At 42.0% G+C, this 26511-nt stretch overlaps 1 protein-coding gene across 1 annotated transcript; it reads left to right on the top strand.

The window, feature by feature from the left end:
• Positions 1–668: 668 nt before the first annotated feature.
• On the top strand, positions 669–23203 carry frem3 (Fras1 related extracellular matrix 3). Its single transcript, XM_043700773.1, is given in 8 exon segments — positions 669–757; positions 1524–1777; positions 8405–8627; positions 20402–20529; positions 20680–20805; positions 21751–21837; positions 22862–22968; positions 23045–23203. Coding segments are annotated over 8 exon segments (1173 nt in total).
• The last annotated feature ends 3308 nt before the right edge of the window (positions 23204–26511 follow it).

The following is a 26511-nucleotide window of genomic DNA, read 5'->3' as shown; positions in this document are numbered from 1 at the left end:
GTTTAGAGTGAGAGAGGAAAGATATAAAAGAGACCTAAGGGGCAACATTTCCACACAGAGCGGGGTGCATGTATAGAATGAGCTGCCAGAGGAAGTGGTGGAGGCTGGTACAATTGCAACATTTAAGAGGCATTTGAATGGGTATACGAATAGAAAGGGTTTGGAGGGATATGGGCCGGGTGCTGGCAGGTGGGACTAGATTGGGTTGGGATATCCGGTCAGCTTGGACGGGTTGGACCGAAGGGTCTGTTTCAGTGCTGTACATCCCTATGACTCTATGGCCATTGACGCTAGCCACCCAGAATACATTTGTGTCATTGCCACTCTCAGAGTTAATTCTCAAAGTTTTTTAAATGGCAATGGGAAATTTCCCGTCTCCAATTGGATTTGCCTCCAGAGAATCTGTCTTAAACAATGTTGATGGTACTTCTTCAGGGTCTTGAAGTGGCATCTATATTGTCTATGTTTTGCAGCCATGTAGAAGAGTCAAAGCCATATTTCTTTTTTGTGAACAAATGTTTTGTGTAAGGAAAGGATTCCAATGAGTTAATTTTAATTCAGTGGTTTTCCGATTGGAGAAAATATATAAATCTGAATATGATGTTCACTTATTACATATAGACGAATAGGCCTTAGCCTTGTCTTTAATGTGTTTACTCTTCATTTCGATGAGCAAAGCTACTGTGTACATTGAAGAAATGGACAGTGTGGCTGACATCGCCGTCCCAGCTATTCCACAGGTTGTCTCACTCCTGATGTACAATGACACTGCAAAAGCAAGAGAAACTCCCAACCCACCTGCTGGTTACCCTATAGTCTATGTCACGGTTAGAAAACATTGCTGTCAATGTCATTGGAGATCATAAATATTTGATACAATGAAATAAACTAAATGAGAAAATGCATCCTTTCCGTGAATTTGTGTTGGTTTTTGCAATTGAAGTCTAATGCATGGTGGGTGTTTATCACTTCACAAGTTTCTGTATATTTTTCGACTGTCCTCTTCCATATACCCCTTTTGGCATTAGATTCAGACATTTTAGCAATGCTACATGGGGAGAGATGATGGCATAGTGGAATTATCATTAGACTGGTAATCCAGAGATCCAGATAATATTCTGGAGACCCAGGTTCAAATGTTATCAAGGCTGATGGTGGAAAATGAATTCCATATAAATCTGGAACTAAACATCTAATGATGATTTTGACGTCACTGCCAATTGTTATTAAAATGCAGATCATTTACTAACATCCTTCATGGAAAGAAAACTGCTGTTCTTACCTGGTTTGGCATGTATATATCTCTTAATTACCCTCTGGAAAGGCCTTGCAAGGCTCTCATTTTAACAGCAATCAGTGACTGGCAACAAATACAGGCCCAACCAGTGAATAATAATAATAAGAAAAAAACTTGGCACTAGAAGATGTTGCACACACAGTTTCAATGACACCGGGCCTCATAGATATACCCCATGTTTTTATTTGATACAATTTAGTGATGGAGCTTACACTTTCTTTTGCAGGCCTGAAAATATCAATGACACTTTGACTCAATACTGTTGTCTTGTCAATGCTCCCAGTAGCCTCGACAGAGTGACCAGCCCCATGCGTGAAGTAGATTCCAACACATTTTTCACCAGCGCCAAACTCATCAACTTAGACTCAATCGACTTCCAGGCAGGTTCCAGGGTGCAGTGTGCTGCTCGGAGTTTCACTGTCTCTGGTGAAGATAGTCTGGAGCTTCTTAGCCCCATCAGTACAATCAGCAAAGGACATGGTAAGCAATTAGTTGTAACCGATCAAGATTTGAAAGATTCATGATAACATTCTTCAGCAACTCCCTCCCTGTTTCTTTTTGTAATGGTTTAATTAATTTTATTTTTTTCTCTCTTTTTCCTGAGAATGTTGATTTACGCCTCCACCAAAACTGAAGAAATTGAGGCACCCACCTTTTTTAATTTATTGACTACATGGTTGACAGCTCCCTTGCCACCCAGTGTGTATAGATGTGCTCAAACATTAATAGCCACAACCTTAAAGACATTAGCAAAATGAAAAAATTAATTGAATAGGCATTGATAAAGTAGGTATTCTTCACACCTGATTGTTAGCAATTGTTTATCCGTGGAGGGAAATGATCACAGCTAAAGTTGACCCCACCTTCATCTATTGCAAACACATACCTCGAGCATCTTGACCATTCATCCCTTAATTAACAATAAAGGTAAATTATCGCACCACCATCAGATTACTGCTTGTGCTGACTTGATATGTGCAAAAAATTTCTTATTTTTCCCCCATAACGTGACAGTAGGTTGCATTGTCAGTAAAACTTTAGTCTAGCATTGGTGCTAACAAGGATTCTTCACAGTACCACAGTTTAGCATTTGCATAATTTTCTTCTCCATCTTCTGCAGTATATTAGCAGAATCCCTGGGTAATAATGTCAAGGGCCAATTTTTAGCTGTTTATTTTCTTCATTTTTTTTACTTAGATTAGATTACTTACAGTGTGGAAACAGGCTCTTCGGCCCAACAAGTCCACATCGACCCTCCAAAGCCAACCCACCCAGACCCGTTCCCCTACATTTACTCCTTCACCTAACACTACGGGCAGTTTAGCATGGCCAATTCACCCGGCCTGCACATTTTTAGATTGTGGGAGGAAATCGGAGCACCCGGAGGAAACCCACGCAGACACGGGGAGAATGTGCAAACTCAACACAGTCTCCTGAACGGAGTTTGCACATTCTCCCCGTGTCTGCATGGGCTTTCTTCAGAGGTTTCACTGATCTTTGGTTAGAGAACCCCACAAAAACATATTTTTATCATTTGTCTCATTCGTAAGAGTCACCACTTAATAAACAGAAAGAACTTGCCAGTTTTAAAAACACAAAGTTGAACTTCACAGGAGTGGAAAATAATTCTGAAGGTACATTTTCATGAAACATTTGAGTTAATTGTCCATGTCATTCTTTTAAAGTGATAAATTCACATACTAACAGAAACTTGGACTTGAATTGTCATGTGTTGCTGTGCCACTGAGGAGCTGAAGGTGTATATAGCAGATGACCATGTAAAATCACAAGTCCCTGGGCAAGTAAACTGGTCACTTATCATTTTTGCACAGGTTAGAGTGGGTCTGGATTTCTATATGGTTTTCACAGAGGCAGGTGGCTACTTAAATCATCAGATGCCTCTACTCATCAAATTTTGGTAGTTCCAAGCTGTGAAACCCGCAGTGTAAAGAGTAGCTCTGATAAGAGAAGGTCTGAACTCTGTGTATTTCGATGGATAGAAAGGTGTTCCTTTTCAGAATAAGGTCCTCTTTTGGATATGGTCTCAAGACACCTTTGAGGGAGATTAGGGATCCTTAGAGATGGTTAAAAGTAGGCACATCTATTTGTGATAAGTGCAAAAACACTAACTCATCGGAACTGTGAAAAGATCAAATTTAACTACTGAAAGTATCAAAAGCAACTGTCAAGATGGTATGTCGAAAAAATTTCTCAATATACCCTGTCAATAGGAACCGTCAAGAGTTTAGCATGTCTGTAAATAGAATCTGTCAAATTTGTCAAGAGCACATAACAAAAGCAATTGTTGAAGGGAGCTGTCAAGCTCTTGGACGTCTTACCCTGTAAATCTTTGCAGAAATGCCTGGAGTTAAAAAGAAATCACTGTTTGCTATTTCACTCAGTCTTTTGCCATTAGCCTGAGGATCTCTAATGTTCGATTACTGCTGTATGACTGTTTTCACAACATTTCATTATCACAGCAGGGTACCTGCTGGCTCATAATTTGAATGGCAGCTGCTTGTGGCTATGGAATCTTTGAAATAGGGCTAAAAATGAATTCCAGTGAATTCAAGAAACTGTGCACTTGAATGAAAACTTTTGCTCTTATAAGACAGTATATAGTTGAAAGAATGTAAGTTTAGTAAATGGGTTTTAATGAATGAGAGTTTCTTTTCCAATATACTGAAGTGTTCAGTACTTTGTTGAAGCTTTTTGTAATAAAACTGTACTTTATATCACCACTGCATTGATCCTGAAATCAGCTTTTGGTGGTTGTATGTTGAGTTAGCCTAGTCAATTTAAGGGCAAATTATGATGGGTCAATGCATGAGGTGGCACTAAATTGGTATAGGGCTCTCAAGAGCCATAGAGGTGGAGAGGATAAAGCAGCATGCATTGTCCTGCAGTTTGTGAAAGGACACAGGCATATAGAGAGTGGTGTATTATTACACAGGACTTATAGAAGGTCATGGGGAGCAGATGGCAAGACATAACTTGGCATGGATGGTATGAGCTTTGGAGGCTAGCTACAATACGCCATGGATGGTAAGGACTGTTTTATATTTGTTTGAAATGACAGCAGCATTGGTGCATGGAGAGAAGTCTTTGTTCCAACTTGCCTCCATACCCACTCTTGGTCCAAAGTCTGGGATTACTAGGGCCAACTTCTGATACAGCCCACCTTTCCTCCTCAGAATAAAAATCTGATTGTATGAGTAGCCATTTTCAAAAGTCAGATTGGGGACCTAGGAAATACCCAACCAAACAAACTCAACTTTCTGACTAAAATGCAGACTTTTACTTCTCATTGGATTTTCATAGAGTACCATACATAGCTGATGTTACTCTTAACAAGCAGTACAAAGAAGAGTTTCATACACAGAGGAACCTCGATTATCGATTATTGAGATAGGCAGGCAGTATTTCGTTCGGATAATTGATTCAATGCCTCTTCTCTGGGGCTGGGAGTTTTCTGAAGTTTCCTTTCTCCTTGCTCTGCCTGCCTTGCTCCCTCTCTCTGTCTCAGGGTTTGTTTTTGAGCAGACACACACACTTGTGTGTAAGGGACCTGCAGCATTGCTGAAGCCTCCCACCTCACCAACCTGCTCCCGCCCCATCAGTTCTATGGGATTAACACAGCAAGCACTTGGTAAATCCACTCCCTTTTCAGGAGATTAGACAGCAGCACACCGCGTGCGAGCCCCTGCCCACACTGCGGCTGGCTTTGGAGGGTGATTCTCAAAATAGCATACACACACATACACAGGCGCGCACACACACACATACACAGGCGCGCACACACACGCACACACACGCATGCACACAGACACACGCACACAGACACACAGATAAACTTTAAACTCTCAAGTGCCTTCAGTGGTGCTGTAAATGAGGAAACAAAGTTTTTTTGATGATTCATGTGATTGATTACCGAAGGAAATGTCCATATGGTTATTGTTTCGAAGTCTTTGCCAGTCAGATCTTCCACGAGGGGTAGGAGTGGATCCTTTCTCTGCAAGGTTGCGTTACACAGGTTCAGATGACCTTGACCGTCCAACTCTTACCTAGCTAACTGTGACCATGCCTCACATGGATTGTAACTGCACCTTCATATTGTGCTTGTCCCAGGACTAGAGTCATTGAGGTGTACAGCACAGAAACAGACTCTTCGGTCCAACTTGTCTATGCCGACCAGATACTGGATTAATGGTGCTGGAAGAGCACAGCAGTTCAGGCAGCATCCAAGGAGCAGCGAAATCCATGTTTCGGGTAAAAGCCCTTCATCAGGAATTACCTATGCCGACCAGATATCCCAACTCATTCTAGTACTTCTACCTTCTCCTCTTGTAGTTGCTTCCCTTATCATTAAATCTGCCAGCACCAGAGCTGTTGGTAGAACATGAGAATAACAAAGTCTATTCTAAAAATATGCCTCGATATACCCTGTTTTCATACTGATTGAGAAGCAACTAAAAGACCAGGATTCAGTGTTTGTACGCCAAGACTAACACAGCTGAAAGGAAAGTGAACAATAGACTAATTAGATGGCCACTAAGTTTAGGTTGTAAAAGAAATGAGGAAAGTTTGATGGATTAAGGCTTTCAACATCCCTGAGATATTGGGAAAGCACGAATTCAGCAAGATCAAGCAGGAGCATGTATGGGAGTGCACTTTTCAAACTAATGACCACAGTCACGTTTTGCGGACTATTGGTCAAAATGGAGAAGAAACTGACAATAAGAAAAGGAATAGGAATTCGCTTTGTGCAGTCTTACAATCTGGAATTCTGATTGCTGTACGCTCACCTGACATTAATTAGTTCAGTATTTTGAAGACCTTTGAATAATAAAAGAGTTCTACTCTTTTGAAATTATTTTTGAATCCTAATGTTCTGAGCTACAAAATGTGTGGCGCAGGAAGGACTTTTACACTCAGACTTTGGAGTTGAGTAATACATAGGTGGACTCAGCCTGCCAAAAAACTCTGATATATCATGATATGAGTTGAGAGTGTAGTGCTAGAAAAGCACAGCAGGTCAGGCAGCATCCGAGGAGTAGGACTGAACCCCCTCATTTTCCTGATGAAGGGCTTTTGCCCATAACGTCGATTTTCCTGCTCCTGGGATGCTGCCTGACCTGCTGTGCTTTTCCAGCACCTTACTCTCTACTCTGATCTCCATCATCTGCAGTCCTCATTTTCTCCTACATCATGATAGGAACACTATTCCTGCAATCTGCTACAGCTGATGCTCAATAATAAATATAGGTATTATGGCAGATTCATTGGCATCAAAAATAGAAAACAAAATTAACATAGGGGTCATAAATCTATCATCAAAACTGTTTGCTGGTGCATAAAGTCATATCACATATTAGTTGTGAACAATGCTGTTATTTAACAGTCCACCAGATTCCTCTTTCTGCTGTTTTAAATTGTATTGTCATCTTTAACTTAGCACAGAAAAGGATTTTCTATGTAAGCGCTTAGAATGCAATATTGGAAGAGATGGAGCAGCCACATTGAGAATTGAAACTTCAAGGGCTGAAGCCAGAGAATTCGTACTGATGAACGAATTATAATTAATAAATAATTGGATCATGACAAAGCAGCTTAGTCTAAGTTATAATAAACGTCCTTCCAGTATATTGATTCATCCATTGAAGTTCTTTATATTCACTGTGCTTCCCTGCTCAAGTGGCTGCTGAGTTAAGAACTGAGCATCGTGCTGTCCCTTTTTAATATTAGAAATGTATTGGAATCTTCTAGGGAAATAATGAAAGGACATTTGAACAGGTATCAGAAGGAACACTCGTATTGTAATTCAAAAAGACTGTGCCAGATAGTGAATTATCATCACGGAATAAAACCAGAAACAAATAGATGCTGGAATTTCCAATACTGTATTTAGCAATCCACAGACGATTAAAATGATTACAACCTGGTAAGCACTTAGTGGAAAACACAGCCAGAAATGCCATTTGGAAGGGAAAAGGAGAGGATTCTGCCTCCTTTGAAATGTAGCCACAGAGATTACAATGGTAGTATTTTTTAAAGCAATTGATAAAACTCAGAGGTATCAGTCGAATCCACTGGGCATGTAATACTGTAGTCATGATTGGAGATGCCAGTGTTGGACTGGGGTGTACAAAGTTAAAAATCACACCTTAACTGCATTACCTGGGTCGACATGACACCAATTGTTAAAGCCCACTTGAGAATGTAACTTTAAAAAAAGTTCTGGGATTTACATATGAAAGAATTGAAACCAACATGGTCATTCTAAAAGATGAGAGACTCTACAAACAATCCAGGTCTTTTTCAATATATCATTTCAGTTCAATATATCATTTCAGTTATGTCACACTGTAAACTTTTGCTATAAATTCTGTGTCTTACAATCTTATACTTCACAACCACCTGACAAAGGAGCAGCACTCCGAAAGCTAGTGCTTCCAAATAAACCTTTTGGACTATAACCTGGTGTTGTGTGATTTTTAATTTTGTAATACAGTTGTCTTAGTTAATGAAATCAAATATCCATCTCTTCAGCAGCTAACTTTCCTGATGACATGAGTTCACTTTTTAACTTTAATTTGCTGAGATATTTGCTTGACTGGTTTTGCAAATCAATGTGTAATGTGATAATCCTTCAGTGGGAATCATCTTTTCCATTGCATGCACTAACTGACTGCCTTTTATTTTTCAGGGATGCTCCCTGTCATCTCAACTCAACCACTGTCCAATTTTGAGTTGACCTTAAGCTCAGATGGCACCCAAGTTGGTAACCATCGATGTTCCAAGCTGTTAGATCACAATGAAATCTTCACCAATTATGGCTTCATCAATGATCCCAGAAAGAACCCCTGGGTGATTGGAGAAACATCTCCATATCAATACAGCACTGCTCTGTGGTTGTCTTAATTAATGAAATCAAATATCCATCTCTTCAGCAGCTAACTTTCCTGATGACATGAGTTCACTTTTTAACTTTAATTTGCTGAGATATTTGCTTGATTTGTTTTGCAAATCAATGTGTAATGTGATAATCCTTCAGTGGGAATCATCTTTTCCATTGCATGCACTAACTGACTGCCTTTTATTTTTCAGGGATGCTCCCTGTCATCTCAACTCAACCACTGTCCAATTTTGAGTTGACCTTAAGCTCAGATGGCACCCAAGTTGGTAACCATCGATGTTCCAAGCTGTTAGATCACAATGAAGTCTCCACCAATTATGCCTTCATCAATGATGCCAGAAAGAACCCCTGGGTGATTGGAGAAACATCTCCATATCAATACAGCACTGCTCTGCGTTCTGCACGCACCCTTGGGTGAGAGGGGAAAGATATAAAAGAGACCTAAGGGGCAACCTTTTCACACAGAGGGTGGTACGTGTATGGAATGAGCTGCCAGAGGATGTGGTGGAGGCTGGTACAATTGCAACATTTAAGAGGCATTTGGATGGGTATATGAATAGGAAGGGTTTGGAGAGATATGGGCCGAGTGTTGGCAGGTGGGACTAGATTGGGTTGGGATATCTGGTTGGTATGGACGGGTTGGACCGAAGGGTCTGTTTCCATGCTGTACATCTCTATGACTCTATGACTGGAATTTCAACCTTGAAGCATGTCTCTGGAAATTCTCAAGCTACTACGACATGTCTGACCTTCTGATGGACTGTGGAGGAGCCTCTGGAACTGATGGACAGGTCTGATGCATTGCCTGGTCTGTATTTTGTTCAAACCTTTATAAAAATAGGTGCGGTCATTTTTAGTTATTCCTATTCCAGCTCTGGAGAAACACTGAGCATTTGTTAGAAAAGGAAAGTCGGAGAGGAAAACTTCTCGCTGCCCGTGACCAGCTCGAAGCCGTATTAGTAGATGGTGGGCAGTTGGTTCCAGCCAGACCTCAAGAAAGGGAAATCATCAACACCCCTCAAAGCCACGTCCCCAAAACAAACTTAGCCAACTTCACCCCCACTCATCTGCTCCCATCAGCATTCCCTACTCCTGTAGCAGGTTTGTTTCTGTCAGGGTTGGTGACGATGACTTAACCAAATAGGAATAAACCATGCGATATTCTGTGCATGGTCTGAAGATTTATCCAATCAATCTCACTCACTGCTTTCTCCCTATTTTTCTGAAAGTTATTTTTTTAAACTGTGTGCATAACCAGTTCATTGTGCTCCCAGTTAAAATGTACCATTACAATATGCTGACCACCCCAAACCAGACACTTTCACCTCTATACTGATTTTCTTTTCTAAGTACTGCTCCAATTGAGCGCTGCTTTATGTGTTGTAGAACAAACTTTACTTGATCCAGCTGCAAGGCTATTTTGAGAAGCAGTGTGAAAATTCCAAGTGAATGTTAAATATAGATGCTCCTTTTGCTGACTGGTTCCAGCGTGGAGAATTACACTTACCACTTTCACCACATTCAGGTCTAGCGTTGATAACCGCAGTGTATACGCTTTCAGAACATCTTCCCGCGATCCATTGAAGGAGGAGAAAGTGAGGACTGCAGATGCTGGAGATCAGAGTCAAGAGGAAAAGCCCTAGCAGGTCATGCAGCATCTGAGGAGCAGGAAAGTCAGCATTTCATGTTTCCTGATGAAGGGCTTATGCCTGAAACATCGGTGCTCCTGCTTCCTTTGGATGCTGCCTGACCTGCTGTGCCTTTTCAGCACCACACTCTCGACCCTAGGTCCATTCAAGCCAACCGTGTTTCCCATTTCATCATATCAAGGTTCAATGTACCTTAACGTGATCTCATCACCTTCATCATATCTACATCTGAGAATCTAAAATTAGAATTTAGGCAACAAAATATGTAGATTTTTATTTCAACAAAATGGTTTCTTGATTTAAAAGAATACTACAAAATGCCCTGTGAACCATACTGCTGATTTGCAGAATTAACTTGCAGTTCAAAGATAAGAGGACAATAGAGTTTTCGTAAGACGAATACTGACACATTAATTGACCATTTGAACTAACCTTGAACTAATACATAGCATGACAGTTTACGTAAATTAGATATCCTTCTTAAAGAAAATACCATTGGATTAACTTGCTGTAAATCATGTCACCTTATTATATGTGATTCGTCTTTCTTGTAATTAAGGCTGTACTATCTCTTAAAAAAACATATAAATAATGTTCAATTTTCAAATGTAATTGTGCAACTTCATCACAGAACACGGAAGCTTCAAACTCTGTGTTGCTGGATAGAATTGCCTCAAGGTACCTTAATTCAATAAAACCCTTGCTTTTTGAATAGACCGCACTTGTCGATTCCTTTGACTGATCTCGAACCAAGAGGCTCCTCTTTGAGGGGACACAGTTCTTCATTGATAACTGTGCTCCCCACTTTTATCATGTCTGCATTGCTAACTGCATGGTCTACTTTCACCATATCAAAGTCCAGTTTGACGGACCATATTCACCACGTCATTGTACAATCTGGCAAACTGTTCCATTCGCTTTCACCAAATCTAGGTCCCTGATAATTTCATATTACCAGTTACCTACTAATAATTGGACTGAAATACAGTGATTTACATTTATTTGACTTTCACACAGACAATTCCATAAAGGTAATTAAAGTGCAAAGTGGATAATTAGTGTTTTTTAAGGATGTTTGGCATAAAAATAATACACTTGAACTTTATGCTAAGCTGACAATTATCAATAAGTAATGGCACTGTCTTTAAACTATTATGCCATCTGTGGCTATCAATTTGGTCAGTACAGCTTTGAATTATTTTTATATATTGGCAAACAGACATGTATGTGAACACAGATCAGTTATATGACTTAAAAGATCAGCACGTTAGATAGAATGAGTAAAATGTTAGATTCCTAAAGAAAGGTGTAAGTTCAGTGCCATTTTGACATTCAGTTGTTTCTGCTCATTTATGACCAATTTTACGTTGTCATATTTTAATGAGACTGTAGGAAATATGAGTAAACTCAACATTTTCACACTGGATGTAAGAAGAGGACCTCTTTTGGATTAACTTCCTTTTGCACCTGGAAGGAATTTCAGGACATTAAAGGCAACTGGCATTTATCCTTCACACCGTGATTACGTAGATTTAAGAATTATGTTTAATATTGTAAATTTCCAAATAAAAAGGGCTGGAAGCACTGATTATATTATGATTACCTTTCATCAGACTCTTCTCTTTATGGTGGTTAATTTTATTTCTGTTTGACTTGTAGGTTCTGACCTTAGTCCAGTCTAACGTCACACTTCCAGTCCCTCTTTATGTCTGCTATGCCTTCCACTCCTCTGTCACAGTTGGTGTCTGGTAGCACTTTGACCTGCAATCTGAAGTGAAGCTAACCTTTTGTGTATGATACTGCCATCCTGTGGAAAGATGGTATCTGCAGCGTCCCCAAAAGCTGAGCTATAAGTTACTTTAAAGAAAGTTTGGTTCACGAGTTATTTGAAGTACAGAGTACCCATGCTCTCAAATGCTTTGCGGATCTCTGTCAATTATTTTGTTTGCTAGCCTCCTATCTGCTGAATATTTTTGACTCACAAACACAGCAAGTCCAGGACCCTTTCTCCACTATTGTGAGTAGTAGGTGTGTGGGCACGCTGCTTGCTGAGAGATGTCATGGTTCAGTTTCAGCTATTATTTGGCTGGAATAGTCAAGTTTTAATGCCGATATCTATGAATAATATAACAGACTGCTGCCACAGCATATAGTGCAGAGGACACACTGTCAAAGATGAAAATTGGAATTGAATTTATCGTCACGTGTACCGAGGCACGGTAAACAATACAGGCAGATCACAGAGTTAAACAGCATAGATAAGTAAATAATAGGTAAACAGCAGCAAAAACAAAACATAGTTACAGGCGGATGTTAAGAGTTTGTGAGTCCATTCAGTATTTTAACAGTAGTAGGGTAGAAACTGTTTCGAAACCGGCTGGTGGGTGTGTTCAGGTTCCTGCACCTTCTCCCCGATGGTAGAGGTTGTAGAAAAACATTGCCAGGGTGGGATGGATCTTTGAGAATGCTGGCGGCCTTTCCTTGACAGTGGGCCTGGTAGATGGATTCTATAGATGGGAGGTTGGCCTTTGTGATTGTCCGGGCCGAGTTCACCACTCTCTGTAACCGTCTCTGATCTTGAATGATACAGTGGCCATACCAGGTAGTGATACATCCAGACAGAACGCTCTCGATGGCTCACCTATAAAAGTTGGCAAAGGTATTCACCGTCATGCCAAATTTCCTCAGCTGTGTAGGGGGGTATGAGTAATATCCTGCCGAAAGTCAATAATGAGTTCCTTAGTTTTGCTGGCATTGAGAGCTAGGTTGCTCTCAGTGCACCATTTTTCCAGGTCTTCCACCTCCCATCTGTAGTCTGTTTCGTCGCCATCTGAGATTCGACTGACTATGGTGGTGTCATCAGCGAACTTGTAAATGGCATTAGTCTGGTATTTGGCGACGCAGTCATGGGTATACAATGAGTACAGTAGGGGGCTGAGTACACACCCCTGGGGGGCTCCAGTGTTGAGTGTTAGTGATGATGAAATATTGTCCCCAATCTTCACTGATTATGACCTGTGGATCAGGAAACTGAGGATCCTGTTGCAGAGAGTGGGGCTTAGTCCGAGATCAGTAAGTTTAGTAATCAGTCTCGAGGGGATAATAGTGTTGAAGGCTGAACTGTAGTCAATGAGTAGGATTCTTACATAGCTGTTCTTGGTGTCAAGATGTTCTAGGGAGGAGTGAAGGGCAAGTGATATGGCATCTGACGTGGATCTATTGGTCCGATTGGCAAATTTGAGTGGATCAATAAGAGACAATCATTAAAGCAAATAAAAGAGAATTGGCCTGACCCTGGTGTTTATGAACTTTGATATGTTGTTGATATCTCTTTGCCATTTCACCGTGTTCCAGAGCATAACGTCAGGTGGTCAAAACTAGACAACTTATATAGAGGTTCTATCTGATTAAGGAACTGATGTCAACTATTCTCTTTTGGCGATATTGAGTTTTATTATTTAGAGAAAGATTGGATTACTGGAGCCTATGAGTTGCCACAAGCATTGATTCTCATTCCAATGAGGAAATTATGATCACTGCCAGCTTGTCTCTGAATGTGAACAGGAGATAAAAACAATACTATTCCTGGGGAATGTGTTGATAAATAGTTAGTGTTGTTGCACCAATACAGACAGTCTTGATTAGATCTGCATATCTAATTATCCATCTAAAAACTTGCCCTATCCCATTCAACAAAACAAAACTCTCTTGGGCACATTAATCAATGTGGAGTAACAATTCTGAAAGACTGATGTTTTCAGAAAGTCACCCTGATCTTCACATAGGTTTAAATGCATTGCATTTATCGAGTCATAGAGATGTCAAGCAAGCAAATAGGTCCACTGACAATGTCAATACCGAGTGACAACACCAAACTACACTAATCCAGTGGACCTGCACGTGGTCCACAGTCTACTATGTCCTGGCAGTTTTATTGCGCACCCAGATGGTCTTAAATATTGTTGATCGTTCCATATTTCTACCAGCCTTGGGTGAAAGCATTTTTTTTTTCTCAGATCGCCTCTAAACCACTTACTCCTCACCTGAAACCTATGCCCTCTGGACTGAGACATAATTGCCATGGGGAATAGATTTTCACAATCTACTCTATCTGTGCCTCTCATAATTTCGTATGCCTCAATCAGATTCCTGCCGTCTGCTCCAAGGAAACAAATCCAGGCCTATCCAGGCTGTCCGCATGACTGAGAGTTTCTGTCCAGGCAACATCCTGGTTGATCTCCTCGGAATCCACTCCAAAGCAAACATGCCCTTCTGATAGTGTGACAACCAGAAGTACGTGCTTAATTAAATCTGTGGCCTAATCAATGCTTTATAAAGTTGCAACCAGACTTCACTGTCCCTATTCTCTACACCCCAGCTAATGAAAATAAGCATCCCACATGCCTTCTTCACCTGTGCTGACACCATCAGGGATCTAAGGATACGTATGCCAAGGTTCCTCTGTCCCTCAGTACCTCCTAGGGACCTATTGTTCATTGTGCATATCCTTCCCTTATTAGATCTTCCAAATTGCATCACCTCACACTTATCAGGATTAAGTTCCATCTGTCATTGCTCTGCCCAATTTACCAGCTGGTCACTATCAAACTGCAGCCTGAGACCAACCTCCTCACTATCAATAACATCACCAATTTTTGTGTCATGTGCAAACTTACTCATTATAACTTCTGCATTCACATCCAAGTCGTTAATGTACATAACAAACAGTAAGAGTCCTAGCACTAATCCCTTGGTACACCGCTGGTCACAGGCTTCCAGTCACAAAAATAATCTTTCAATATCACCTTTGCCTCCTCTTTACTGGCTAATTATGGATCCATGTAGAGGGGATCCGGAGGGAGGTCTGTTGCTGGAGGCTTCGGATTTGTTGTAGGTACAGGTTCACAGTAAGCCCTGAAGAAGGGCTTATGCCTGAAAGGTCGATTCTCCTGTTCCTTGGATGCTGCCTGACCTGCTGCGCTTTTCCAGCAACACATTTTCAGCTAATTATGGATCCAGTTTGCCAACTAGCCTTGAATGCTATGTGCTTTGACCTTTCAGGTCAGCTTACCATATGGGACCTTGTCAAAAGCCTCCCTGAAGTCCATTTAAGCCACATCAGCTGCACTAACCTCATTGATATATTTAGTCACATTTTCAAAAAGCTCAATTCAATTAGTTAGGCATGATCTCCCTCCAAATAAAATTAAAAATTCCACCCCATCTAATCCTTTTGCACTGTGGGGATCCCAAAGGGGGACCAAAGATGTGCAGGTTAGGTGGATTGACCTTGCCAAATTGCTCACACTGTCCAGGGCTGTGCAGGCTAGATGAATGAGCCAGGGGAAATGCAGGGTTACAGGGATAGGGTGGGGGCGATGGATCTGCGTGGGATGTGGGTCAGAGATTCAGTGTGGACTTAATGGGCTGAATGGTCTGCATAGGGATGCTGTGATTCAGTTAATATTTGCAAAGTTGAAATCCCCTACTACTATTCCTGTCACACTTCTCTGTGATTTGCCTCTATATCTGCTCCTCTATCTCCCCCCCCACGGTTGGGAGGCCTGGAGTATCATCCCAGCAAAGTGATTGCCCCCTTTTTAGTTTTAAGTTTGACCTAGATGATCTCATTCGAAAAGCCTTCTAAGCTATCCTCCACCATTATTGCAATGGTGGTCTCCTTTATCAATAATGCAACATCCCATCTCTTTTACATATCCCTATCAAATCTGAAGCTTCTATACCTTGGAATTTGATCTGCCAGTCCCCGCCTGCTTTCAACTATGTCTCAGTGATTGTAGTAATGTCGTATTCCCATGCGCTGCCCTCTGTTCATCCACCTTAACGGTCAGGAACTTTGCATTAAAGTAGATAGAATTTAGCTTTCCAGTCTTTCCATGTATCTTACCATACCTGGGTATTCTCTGCCAGCTGGACTGCCCGAGTATTCCTTCTATATTTGACCGAACTTTGCTCCTGACTTTACATCCGTCTGTGTCCCATCCCCCCGCCAAATTAGTTGAGGGTAAAGTGCAGGGGCATTATTTTTACAGGGGTTTGTGAGGCTGTAGACTGCACTGCAGGAGTCAGCGTTTGAAGGAAACATGTCAATATTTAAGAACAGGATAACTAGATGATTGAAGAAAAGTAGAATAAAAGGGTGGAATAACAGGCAAGCAGATGTGAAATGAAAACAAAGTGCAGGAGAAACTCAGCTAGTATGCAGCGTCTGTGGCGAGAGAGGTAGTATTTATGTTTCAAGTGCAATATGACGCTTCCATAGAGTAGATTATGTAATTGGGATTTAGCACTGTGGATTGGTAGACATCTCAATATATTCAGGCTTGGCCAAGTAGACGGCTTCTACAAAATAAAATATTTTGTAGCTTCTGTGTAAATGTTAAATCAGTGTTTCCAGTTTTGCACTGCACGCGTATCACCTGTATATTAAGATTTTGCGACTTTAAACCTTATACCTGTTACCAGTGAATGTTTGACAAAATGTCAAAACGCTTATGTTTTTGATGAGGTAGGAAAGGATGACAGTTGTAAAGAGCAGCAACATGATCTACAAGGATGGAGGTATGAGCTGAAAATGTGTTGCTGGAAAAGCGCAGCAGGTCAGGCAGCATCCAAGGAACAGGAGAATCGACGTTTCGGGCATAAGCCCTTCTTCAGGAAGCCCTTCTTCCTGAAGAAGGGCTTTAGCCCGAAACATCGATTCTCCTGTTCCTTGGATGCTGCCTGACCTGCTGCGCTTTTCCAGCAACACATTTTCAGCTCTGATCTCCAGCATCTGCAGCCCTCACTTTCTCCTCAAGGATGGAGGTTGGGTAAAGCATAATAGAAAGGTGATCCTGGGGTGGGGGAAGGTGCTTCTTCCACATCCTGGAGGCCGCTGGTTGCAGGCAGGTCAATGGATGCCCACATTGGCATGGTTACCTCACATGCTAGGACAGTGTGTATAAGATGGGCAGTTGCATTCTCATGTAGACAGTTTGCACAGTATCCTGAAGAGATGCAAAGCCATTTGGTTACAGGAAGGACTATTAGAAGTGGGATTTGAATATTTGAGGGGGAGGGGTAAGTATAGGGTAGGGGAATGGGTCTGGGTGGGTTATTCTTCGGAGGGTGGGTGTGGGCCGAAGGGCCTGTTTCCATACTGTAGGGAATCTATCTAATCTAATCAAAAGGGTGCAAGCAATGCTGGTCCTTTGGTGAATATCTGCTCAGTTGTTCTCAAACAGGATGTGGTAAGCTGGGGTTAGAATCAAACTCGATGGATGCCATATGATTAGGGTAGATAGTTAATGAGGCACAGAGAGTATGGCTCAATCACACATTGAGAATCCCTCCAATAAACTCAGTGTAACTTGCAAATAGTCATAAAATTCAGCTCTTCGTGTCTGTCTTCACCAATGAAGATACAAGAAATCTTTCAAAAGTAAGAGAGATCCAAGGGACTAATATGAACAAAGAGTTAAAGAAATATTATAATTAAAAAAGTAGTAATTTAAGAACTAACGGGACTGAAAGTCAATAAATTCTCCAGGACTTGGTGCTCAGAGCAGTGTTGGAAGACATGGGTTTAGAGAGTGTGTGTGAATTAGTGAACACCTTTTAAGTTTCTGCTGAGTCTGGAATGGTGTCTGCAGATTGGAATGGTGTGAATGTAACCTACAGTTTAAGAGGAAGGGAGAGGGAAAACAGGAAAAGACAAACTTATGGGGCTAATTATCTGTAGTAAAGAAAATACTAGAATCAACAATGAAGGATGTGAGCAGAAACAGAATGGATTTATAAAATGGAAATCATGTTTGAAAAATCTGTTAGAATTGTTTGATGGTATTACTCAGAGTGGATAAGGAATAGCCAATGGATGTTCCACGCAGAAATAAAATAAATAAATATTAAATAAAATTAAATAAATAAACTAGTAAATAAAATTAAAGCACATAGGATAGATGTAGTGGACTGCCATTGGTCAGTTAAAGAACAGAGGACAGTGGGAATAATGGGCCATTCCTTATACTAACCCTCTGATTAACATTTGAAGTATTGTGCCAAAATTGATAGAGCTGTCTCACAGACAAGTCAAGCAACAGCCTGACGTAGCCATACTGAGGGAATCACATCTTACAAACAATATCCCTCATCCCCGTTGTTTAGTTTAAAGTCCGTTCTATTTCCCTAGTGAGGCAGTTTGTGAGAAATTACCAGTCTCAGTTTACAGCCTCAGTGAGGGGGCTACTAATGCCCACTTGTCCCAGGTAGTGCTGGCCTGATCCCCTCCTGCTCCCTGAAATCCAGCTGTACAGCAGGTAGTGAGCACAGTCATGGCTTCTGTGCAGCTGTTCAGCAAGTCCTCAGTGACTCCAGGCTATTTTTTAGCAACACTGATTGGGTGCTGAGTGTGCCCTTAAGCAAACTATCCCAACGTTACAGATCCTACTCTCCCCAGTACTGGTGCCCATGTCTCACAAGCTGGAACCCAAGCTACAACATCTATCTTTGACTTTGCTCACTTCTGTAATCTTATTTGCTGTATGCCTATCCACATGTGGCTCAGATATTAATCCAGAGATTCTGCCTTTTTTTTGATTTTTTTTGCCTTTTTGTTGAGCACAAAGCCTTTTTTCCAGTTCTGCTTAGGTCTTTGGCGAGGACAAAGTATTTAAATACTCCCTTTCCCAATCTAAATTCTTCCCCAGCCCACAGCAGATGTCCTGAATCCTGGCACCGCACATACAGTGCAAATGTTTGGAGTCATGTTCTTTGCTGCAGAGAACAGAGTCAATCACCTCGCTATACTGCTCACTACTGCCACTATGGCAATCCTTTTTTATTCCCCGCATTTGAATGGATATTTGTTCAATTTTAAATCAAGAGTTTGCAGGATTTTCCAGAAACTTTGCAACTCCTTTAGGGATCATGACCTGCGATTACTTGTGTTTTTCAAATGAAATTCAGGATTCATTTAAAGAGAGTGCTCCATCTGGTGGCTGGTCCAAGAATGACAAATAAAAAACGTGGTGGTGTTTCTCTGTCTGATCTCATTGTGAGGGTCCACGCACATCTACCATCAAACTGGCAGTGTGCCAATGTGCTTACTTCTGGTTTATCCAGCCTCTAACATGGATAGGCTTCAGAGGTCTGCAGAACGGTTCAGCAAATCAGAGGGAATGCAGATCCGATGGACTTTGCTTTCACAAGAATTGATCAAAGTTCTCCCAAATCAGACTTCTATTTGACAATTTCCCAAACTTCAGGCCACACGAGTGTATTCATGGCCAGTGAACTTTTGCAACAGTGAAAAACACGGAGAACAATTTGCACATGGTGAGGTGCAGGAACAGCAGTGGTTTAAATCATCAGATAAGCTGTTTTAGTGCATGCCCCAGTTCGGTGGGGGGGGGGGAGTCAGGCAAGATTTTGGTTCAACATCTCATCAGCAAGACTACAGCTCCAACAGTTCAGCACTTCCTTATTGGCGTATTGAAGTGCTCGCCTAAATTATGGGTGGCACAGTGGTTAGCACTGCTGCCTCACAGCGCCAGAGAACTGGATTCAATTCCGGCCTCAGGCAACTGTCTGTGTGGAGTCTGCACATTCTCCCCGTGTCTGCGTGGGTTTCCTCCGGGTGCTCCAGTTTCCTCCTGGCGTATTGAAGTGCTCGCCTAGATTATGGGTGGCACAGTGGTTAGCACTGCTGCCTCACAGCGCCAGAGAACTGGGTTCAATTCCGGCCTCAGGCCGGAATTGGAGTCTGCACATTCTCCCCGTGTCTGCGTGGGTTTCCTCCGGGTGCTCCAGTTTCCTCCCACAGTCCAAAAATGTGCAGGTCAGATGAATTGGCCGTGCTAAATTGCCTGTTGCGTTAGGTGTAAGGGAATGGGTCTGGGTGGGTTGCTCTTCGGAGGGTCGGTGTGGACTTGTTGGGCCGAAGGGCCTGTTTCCACACTGTAAGTAATCTAATCTAATTACATGCTCAAGCTTCTAATTTGAGGATGAAAGCCTGACTCAGAGGGTGCTACCATTGAACAATAGGTGTCAAGGCTTACACTTGTAGACATAGGCCTCAAAGTTCAATACTACAAAGTAATTACAGAGAATCAAGGTCACCGAACAAGATAGGCTTTACAATAGAAATAATCCTCAGCAAGATGACATGCAAAACATCAACACAAGTCAGGTTTCCTGCCCATTTCCTTCCTACCACATCAGTACATTGTTGCATTTGTTTCTTAAATGCTCTGGGTTTGCATCTCTGCTATTCTGAAGCAAATCACTAAAGAGTGTTGCAATCACAGTAATCTTCAAAACTTCTACACTAGACATCTGCATTCAGACCAGTGAGGAAAAAAAAGACTGTATTTTCAATATGTTTTAAGGGTTCTTGTGATGCAGTGGTACCTTTGAACTGGGAGGCCTGGGTTCAAGTTCCACTTACTTTAGAGGTGTGTAATAATGTTTCTGAACAGGTTGATTGGAAAATGTTTTTTGTAACTTTAATACTTTCACCATCTTTGTACTCTTTAGGTCAGGGGCTACTCAGGTGAAACTACTCTCACGCAGCTCAGCACCAAACCAGGAATACAATATGCCAATTGTCTGCAATCCACAAGAACCCATTATGTTTGATCTAGGTATTCGCTTCCAACAGTCTAGTCAAAATACCTGCAGACTTTGTCTGTATTTGACAATGATATTATATGGAATTCCAATAGAATTAATGACAATCATTAATATAACAAAATATATTATAACCGCAGTAGAACATAACGCACTTGTTTGCGGCTCACATGTTTTGTAATCAGTGAGTGACCCTGTGGCTGCTGAGTTTAGCCTGAATACCCAGATGAGCCTGCTGTCAAAGAGAGAGCTTTGGCTGTCTGATGGTTCAATGGGATTTGGAGAGGGAACAGATGTTGCATTTTCTGAAGGTTTGCTGGTTCATTCTTCATACCTGGTAAGCCTCCCTGCACAAGCATGCAGAACTCAGTAAAGAAATATGTATTTCTGATTAGTACAAATATATAGACTATTTAACTCATTGACACAGAATTGCTCTATATATCTGATTTCCTTTTGTAACTGAACAGACTAGATCTGAAAGATTATAATTTGACAATTGTTAATATACATGCTCCTCAGTTTGATGGTTGCCTCATGAAAGTGGTAAGCAATAAAGGTGTTTTCAGGAGGTCCTACCCAATGTCCCTCTGTCTTTTGTGGTCTTTCTATTGTCAGTCTCTTTTTTTCTAAAAGTTGTTGCAAAAGTTGGCTCCAAGGAGACTCTGTCCATGATTTCTTTCAGAGGAGCAATAAACCAGACTGGGCTCTGATCAGTCTGGTTTGGTTCAGAAATGAAAAGGAGTTTGAGAGGTTTTTTTGTTTACATGTAAACAGATGAGACTTCAGGCCAAAGTGGTGATGTTTTAGAAATGACCTGTATAATGAAAGGGGAGTGGTCAGCTCTCTATCTGGGCTGAGCTCAGCAGTTGTAGTTGAGTCCTGAACTGGGAAGTTCAACAGGGAGCTGTGTGGAAACTCTCTCATTTGTCTGCCCTTCTACTTCAGCCTGTAAGCATGTGTTCCATTTATACTGGGGTTTAAAGGGAATTTGCTTATTGGGACTGTTGTGTATATTCGGAACAACATAACCAAGTCTCACTGGATAGGTTGAGTTCTGTATTCTGTTCTTTGTGCTTCATTGTGTAATTTTGTGAATAAATTTTTGTTTGTTTTAAAATCTAGTAGTCAACCTCACTAACTTAATCCAGGTAATGTTCACTGTACACTTACCGAAACAAATTGCAAAGTTAGGTCTCGGGCTGCCTGTGTAAGAATGTTTTGAGTGGTCTGGTCTAGTCTATAACACTATTCAGGTTCACTCATTTATTGACGCATCATGGTGGGCCCAGTTCAAAACTTCGGAGATTCTTTCATCTGCAATATTGAGAAAGTTTTCTTATGTACTGGTCCATGCTGCACACTGTTATACAGTCATAGAGATGTACAGCACGGAAACAGACCCTTCGGTCCAACCCATTCATGCCAACCAGTTATCCCAATCCAATCTAGTCCCACCTGCCAGCACCCGGCCCATATCACTCCAAACCCTTCCTATTCATATACCCATCCAAATGCCTTTTAAATGTTGCAATTGTACCAGCCTCACCCCCCCCCCACTCGACTTCTCCCCGCCCACACACCGTGTTCCTCCTTACCTGCCCCTGATTGGGGCACCCAGTGTGGGCGGGGTGTGGGGGTGTGGGGACGAGTGAAGGGTCACACTCCCAATTGCCCTCATTGTGTTACCCCCCCTCTTGTTTTTCTGCCCCTCCCCCACCTGCCGCATTTGCCCTAATTCTGTGACACTCCCACTCCTGTATTTTTGCCCCCTCCCCAAAATTGTTCAATGACCCTCCCCCCTCCATTACCCCCTCCAACATAAAAACCCCTTCCCCCCCCTCCCTCTGTGACCTATATACCCCCCTTGCTTTGGGATAAATGAGTCTGTGGGCACCCCTGACGCACAGCAAGATCCCACTCCCAGAATCCCTCACTCCCTCGAAAGAGGACATTTGGCCCCATCGTGCCAACCCCGCCCCTCCCCTCCTGAAATGGCATCCCGGGCTCCTCAGGATTTGCCCCCCCTTTCCTGTGGAGACCTCTCTTCCCTGACACCCCCTCCCATCCTGCAACCCCCTCCCCCCCCAACACAGTGAGCACATGCAATGAGGGGGAAAAGGGAGGGAACAGGAAAACTAACCTCCCCCCCAGCTTTGCTGCTCTGATCGTCTCTGTCATTGCTGATCGGGGACCAGTGTGGATCCACGGCAAGCGGATTCCTGGGAATCTCTGAGATCAATTGGAGGGACAGGGAGTCATCAAACAACTGTGCAGTGGGTGGGGGGGGGGGGGGAAGCATTGAGGTGAGGGGAAACCCCATGGTCACTCCCAGAGAATGGCCCCGTTTGTCCTGATACCTAATAGGCCCAAATACTGGTGCTGATGGTTATGTTCCCAAATACAGTCCAACAAATCATGAATTTGGTTGTCTGGCTGACTCCTTATCTTTATTGTGTAGGTTTAAGATTCTGGTATGTTGGATTCTGTCAGGTAAAGGAAAATGGAAATATAATTCACAATGTGCCGTGCATCAACACAAATTCTCAGGACAAAGCTCAGCCTGAGCCCCAAGTTCCAGCCTTTGGTGATGTCACTTCAGATGCCAGGCTGGTTATTGACGTGTCAGATGAATTATCACTTGTGAAACAGCCAGGGTCTAATGGTTTCAGCTTCACTTCTGTTCCACTTTTCCAGGTGACAGTTTGATGTCGATCTACATTTGTGTGGGGTTTTTTGATTTACTTTTATGCTGTGAATGCAGTTTGTTTGGAATGCGAGATTAGACTTATGCGAGATAAGTTGCGAGATTTGCAACTTATCCATAAAGAGGAGATCGTCTTATCCTGTGCTTTAATGTTTGTAGCCCTTAAAATGCAACAGTTAAAATGCAACTTAGTAATGCTGCAGCATTTTGGAAGTAACAAGGTGCAGTTCTGTGATATGGATGAGTCCAGGTTCACTCCTGAAGTTTCCCAAAGATGTGAGGAGGACCTTTCCTTACCTATCACACAATTCAGAGATCTCCCACATTGTCTGAATCTATAACTCCACAGTATATGAGTGAAATCACTGATGACAGACTGGCCCTCCAGTGGAACAGAGATTTTGTAAGCGATGGTCACAGAAGAAGGTAATTACGATGCCAGCACTCCTAGGGTGGAGTCACTTATGGGAGCAAGGAATATTGCTTGCAGGGTTCATTGGGGAGAGAAACAGGTGCCAGATGGAAGGATTGGGGAAGGTATATCGATGGGGTAGATTACCAAATTGAAGAGGTAGGCTGGGAGCCTGGTGGGGCAGGATTCAGAAGCCTCGTGGTTAGGCAGACTGGGCAATCACATGCTTCAAAAGGCAGTGGACATCTTGGGAGCACGGGAGTTCAAAGGTTGGGACAGGGAACAGTGGAAATCTTGTTTTCCTCAGGGAATCAGGATTTGGCCATCTGGTGATGTTATCAGGGGATTGGTGGTCAACTCATAGACCTCAAGACCCCTCGGCCTCGCAGCTGGTTCTAAGAAATAGGTGTGAAAGTAACTCTCCAAAAGCCACCAAGTTACCATTTCACTTTGTAAATGTGGCTGACAGTGAAGTTCACAATCTCATTGTTATATTTAAAGGTTCAACCCACAAAAGCTGTTGTTTTAGGTTAAAGTTCAGCTCACAGAATCACTATTCAAAGAGCCATTAAACAATGTAAGCACCAAAGTTGCTATCAAGTGGTCAGATTCACTTTAATTTAATTATACACTTAGAAGTTACAAAGTGGAAAATGACACAGTATAAGTTGTGTAAAGGTTTCACGCTCAAAAAGAAATACATAGCATTTGTTACAACCAAGTGCAGAGGAGTGAATAGTTTCCTCTCTATTGCCACTGAGATTGGTTATAACCAGAGTTCAGCAATTTTAAGGATGTATATATTCATTTCGATGTGTAAAGGCAAATGGAGAAGTAAAGCTGACAATTCTCTTGAATAACAAAGTTAAAGATTTAGCTTTAATGTTAATTTACTCATGTGCAAATGATAAAACCTGTCCTGAATCCTGTAACATGGTGGACAGCCAAGAGGGTTATCTAAGATTATAAAGAGATCTTGATCAGTTGGATTAATGGGTTGAAGAGTGGCAGATGGAGTTTAATTTAGATAAATGCAAGATATTGCATTTTAGTAAAACAAACAAGGACAGGACTTATACAATGAGAAGTAGGGCCCTGGATACTGTTGTAGAACAGAGAGACCTAGGGGTTCAGGTACATAACATAAATACATAAGAGCTAGGAGCAGGAGTAGGCTGTCTGGCCATTCGAGCCTACTCTGCCTCTCAATAAGGTCATGGCTGATCTTTTCCTGGATTCAGTTCCACTTAGCCGCGTTTTCACCATATCCCTTAATTCCTTTATTGCTCAAAAAAAAATCTACCTTAGGCTTTAAAAACATTTACTGAAGTAGCGTCAACCACTTCCCTGGGCAGGGAATTCCACAGATTAACAATCCTCTGGGTGAAGAAGGTCCTTCTCAATTCAGTCCTGAATCTGTTCCCTCTAACTTGAGGCTATGCCCTCTTGTCCTAGTTTCACCCGTCAGTGGAAACATCCTCTCTACTTCTATCTTAACTATTCTCTTCAGAACTTTATATAAAATCTTCCCCTCCTCCATTCTTCTCAATGCCAATGAATATAATCCCAGTCTATTCAGTCTCTCCTGATAAGCCAACACCCTCAATGCCGGAAGCAACCTCCTCTCCAGTGCCAGTAACATCCTTTCTCAAGTAAGGAGACCAAATCTGCACACAGTACTCCAGGTGAGGCCTCACCAGCACCCTGTACAGCTTTAACATTACCTCTCTGCTTTTAAATTCAATCCCTTTAGCAATGAAGGACAAAATTCCATTTGTTTTCCTAATTACCTGTTGCACCTGCAGACCAACCCTCTGTGATTCATGCACAAGGACACCCAGGTCCCTCTGCACAGCAGCATGCTGCAGCGTTTTACAACTCAAGTAATAATCCTTTTTACTGTTACTCCTACCAAAATGGATGACCTCACATTTATTAACCTTTGCCCACTCACTCGATGTATCTATGTTCCTCTGCAAAGTTACACAGTCCTCTGCACACTTTGCTCTGCCAGTAATCTTAGTGTCATCTGCAAACTTTGACACACGACATGCGGTGAAAGTGAGGACTGCAGATGCTGGAGATCAGAGCTTAAAAATGTGTTGCTGGAAAAGCGCAGCAGGTCAGGCAGCATCAAAGGAGCAGGAGAATCGACGTTTTGGGCATAAGCCCTTCCTGAAGACACTACACGCGGTCCCCAACTCCAAATCGTCTATATAAATTGTAAATAATTATGGTCCCAACATCAATCTCTGAGGCACACCATTATTGCCAACCAAAACAGCACTCATTTATCCTCATTCTTTGATTCCTGTTAATCAACCAATCCTCTATCCATGCTAATACTCCATCCGTAACGCCATGGATCCTTATGCAGCAGCCTATTGTGTGGCACCATGTCGAAGGCCTTTTGGAAATAGTTGAAAATAACTCTTTGAAATCTGCATCACGTGTAGACAGGATGATTAAGAAGGCATTTAGCACGGTTGCCTTTATTGCTCAGACCTTTGAGTGTAGGAGTTGGGGCGTAATGTTGAGGTTGTACAGGACTTTGGTGAGGCCTGTTCTGGAGCATTATGTCCAGTTCTGGTCGCCCTGTTTTAAGGAGAATATTATTAAACAGGACAGGAGTCGGAAAAGATTTACCAGGACGTTGCTGGGAATGGAGGGTTTGAGTGAGAAAAATAGATTGGATCGGCTGAGACTTTTTTCACTGGAGCATATAAGATTGAGGGTGACCTTATAAAGGCTTTCCTCCTCAACTTAAATGCATTATCTGGGCCGGCATGACCCCAATTGTTAAAGTTCACTTGAAAATGTAACTTTTAAATGTTCTGCAATTTACATACGAAAGAACTGAAACCAACATGGTCATTCTAAAAGATGAGAGACTTAACA

This window comes from Chiloscyllium plagiosum, chromosome 1 (assembly GCF_004010195.1).
Source record: "Chiloscyllium plagiosum isolate BGI_BamShark_2017 chromosome 1, ASM401019v2, whole genome shotgun sequence".
Taxonomy (NCBI): Eukaryota; Metazoa; Chordata; class Chondrichthyes; order Orectolobiformes; family Hemiscylliidae; genus Chiloscyllium; species Chiloscyllium plagiosum.
The sequence above is the reverse complement of the archived record's forward strand: the minus strand, read 5'-3'. Positions and strand labels throughout refer to the sequence as shown.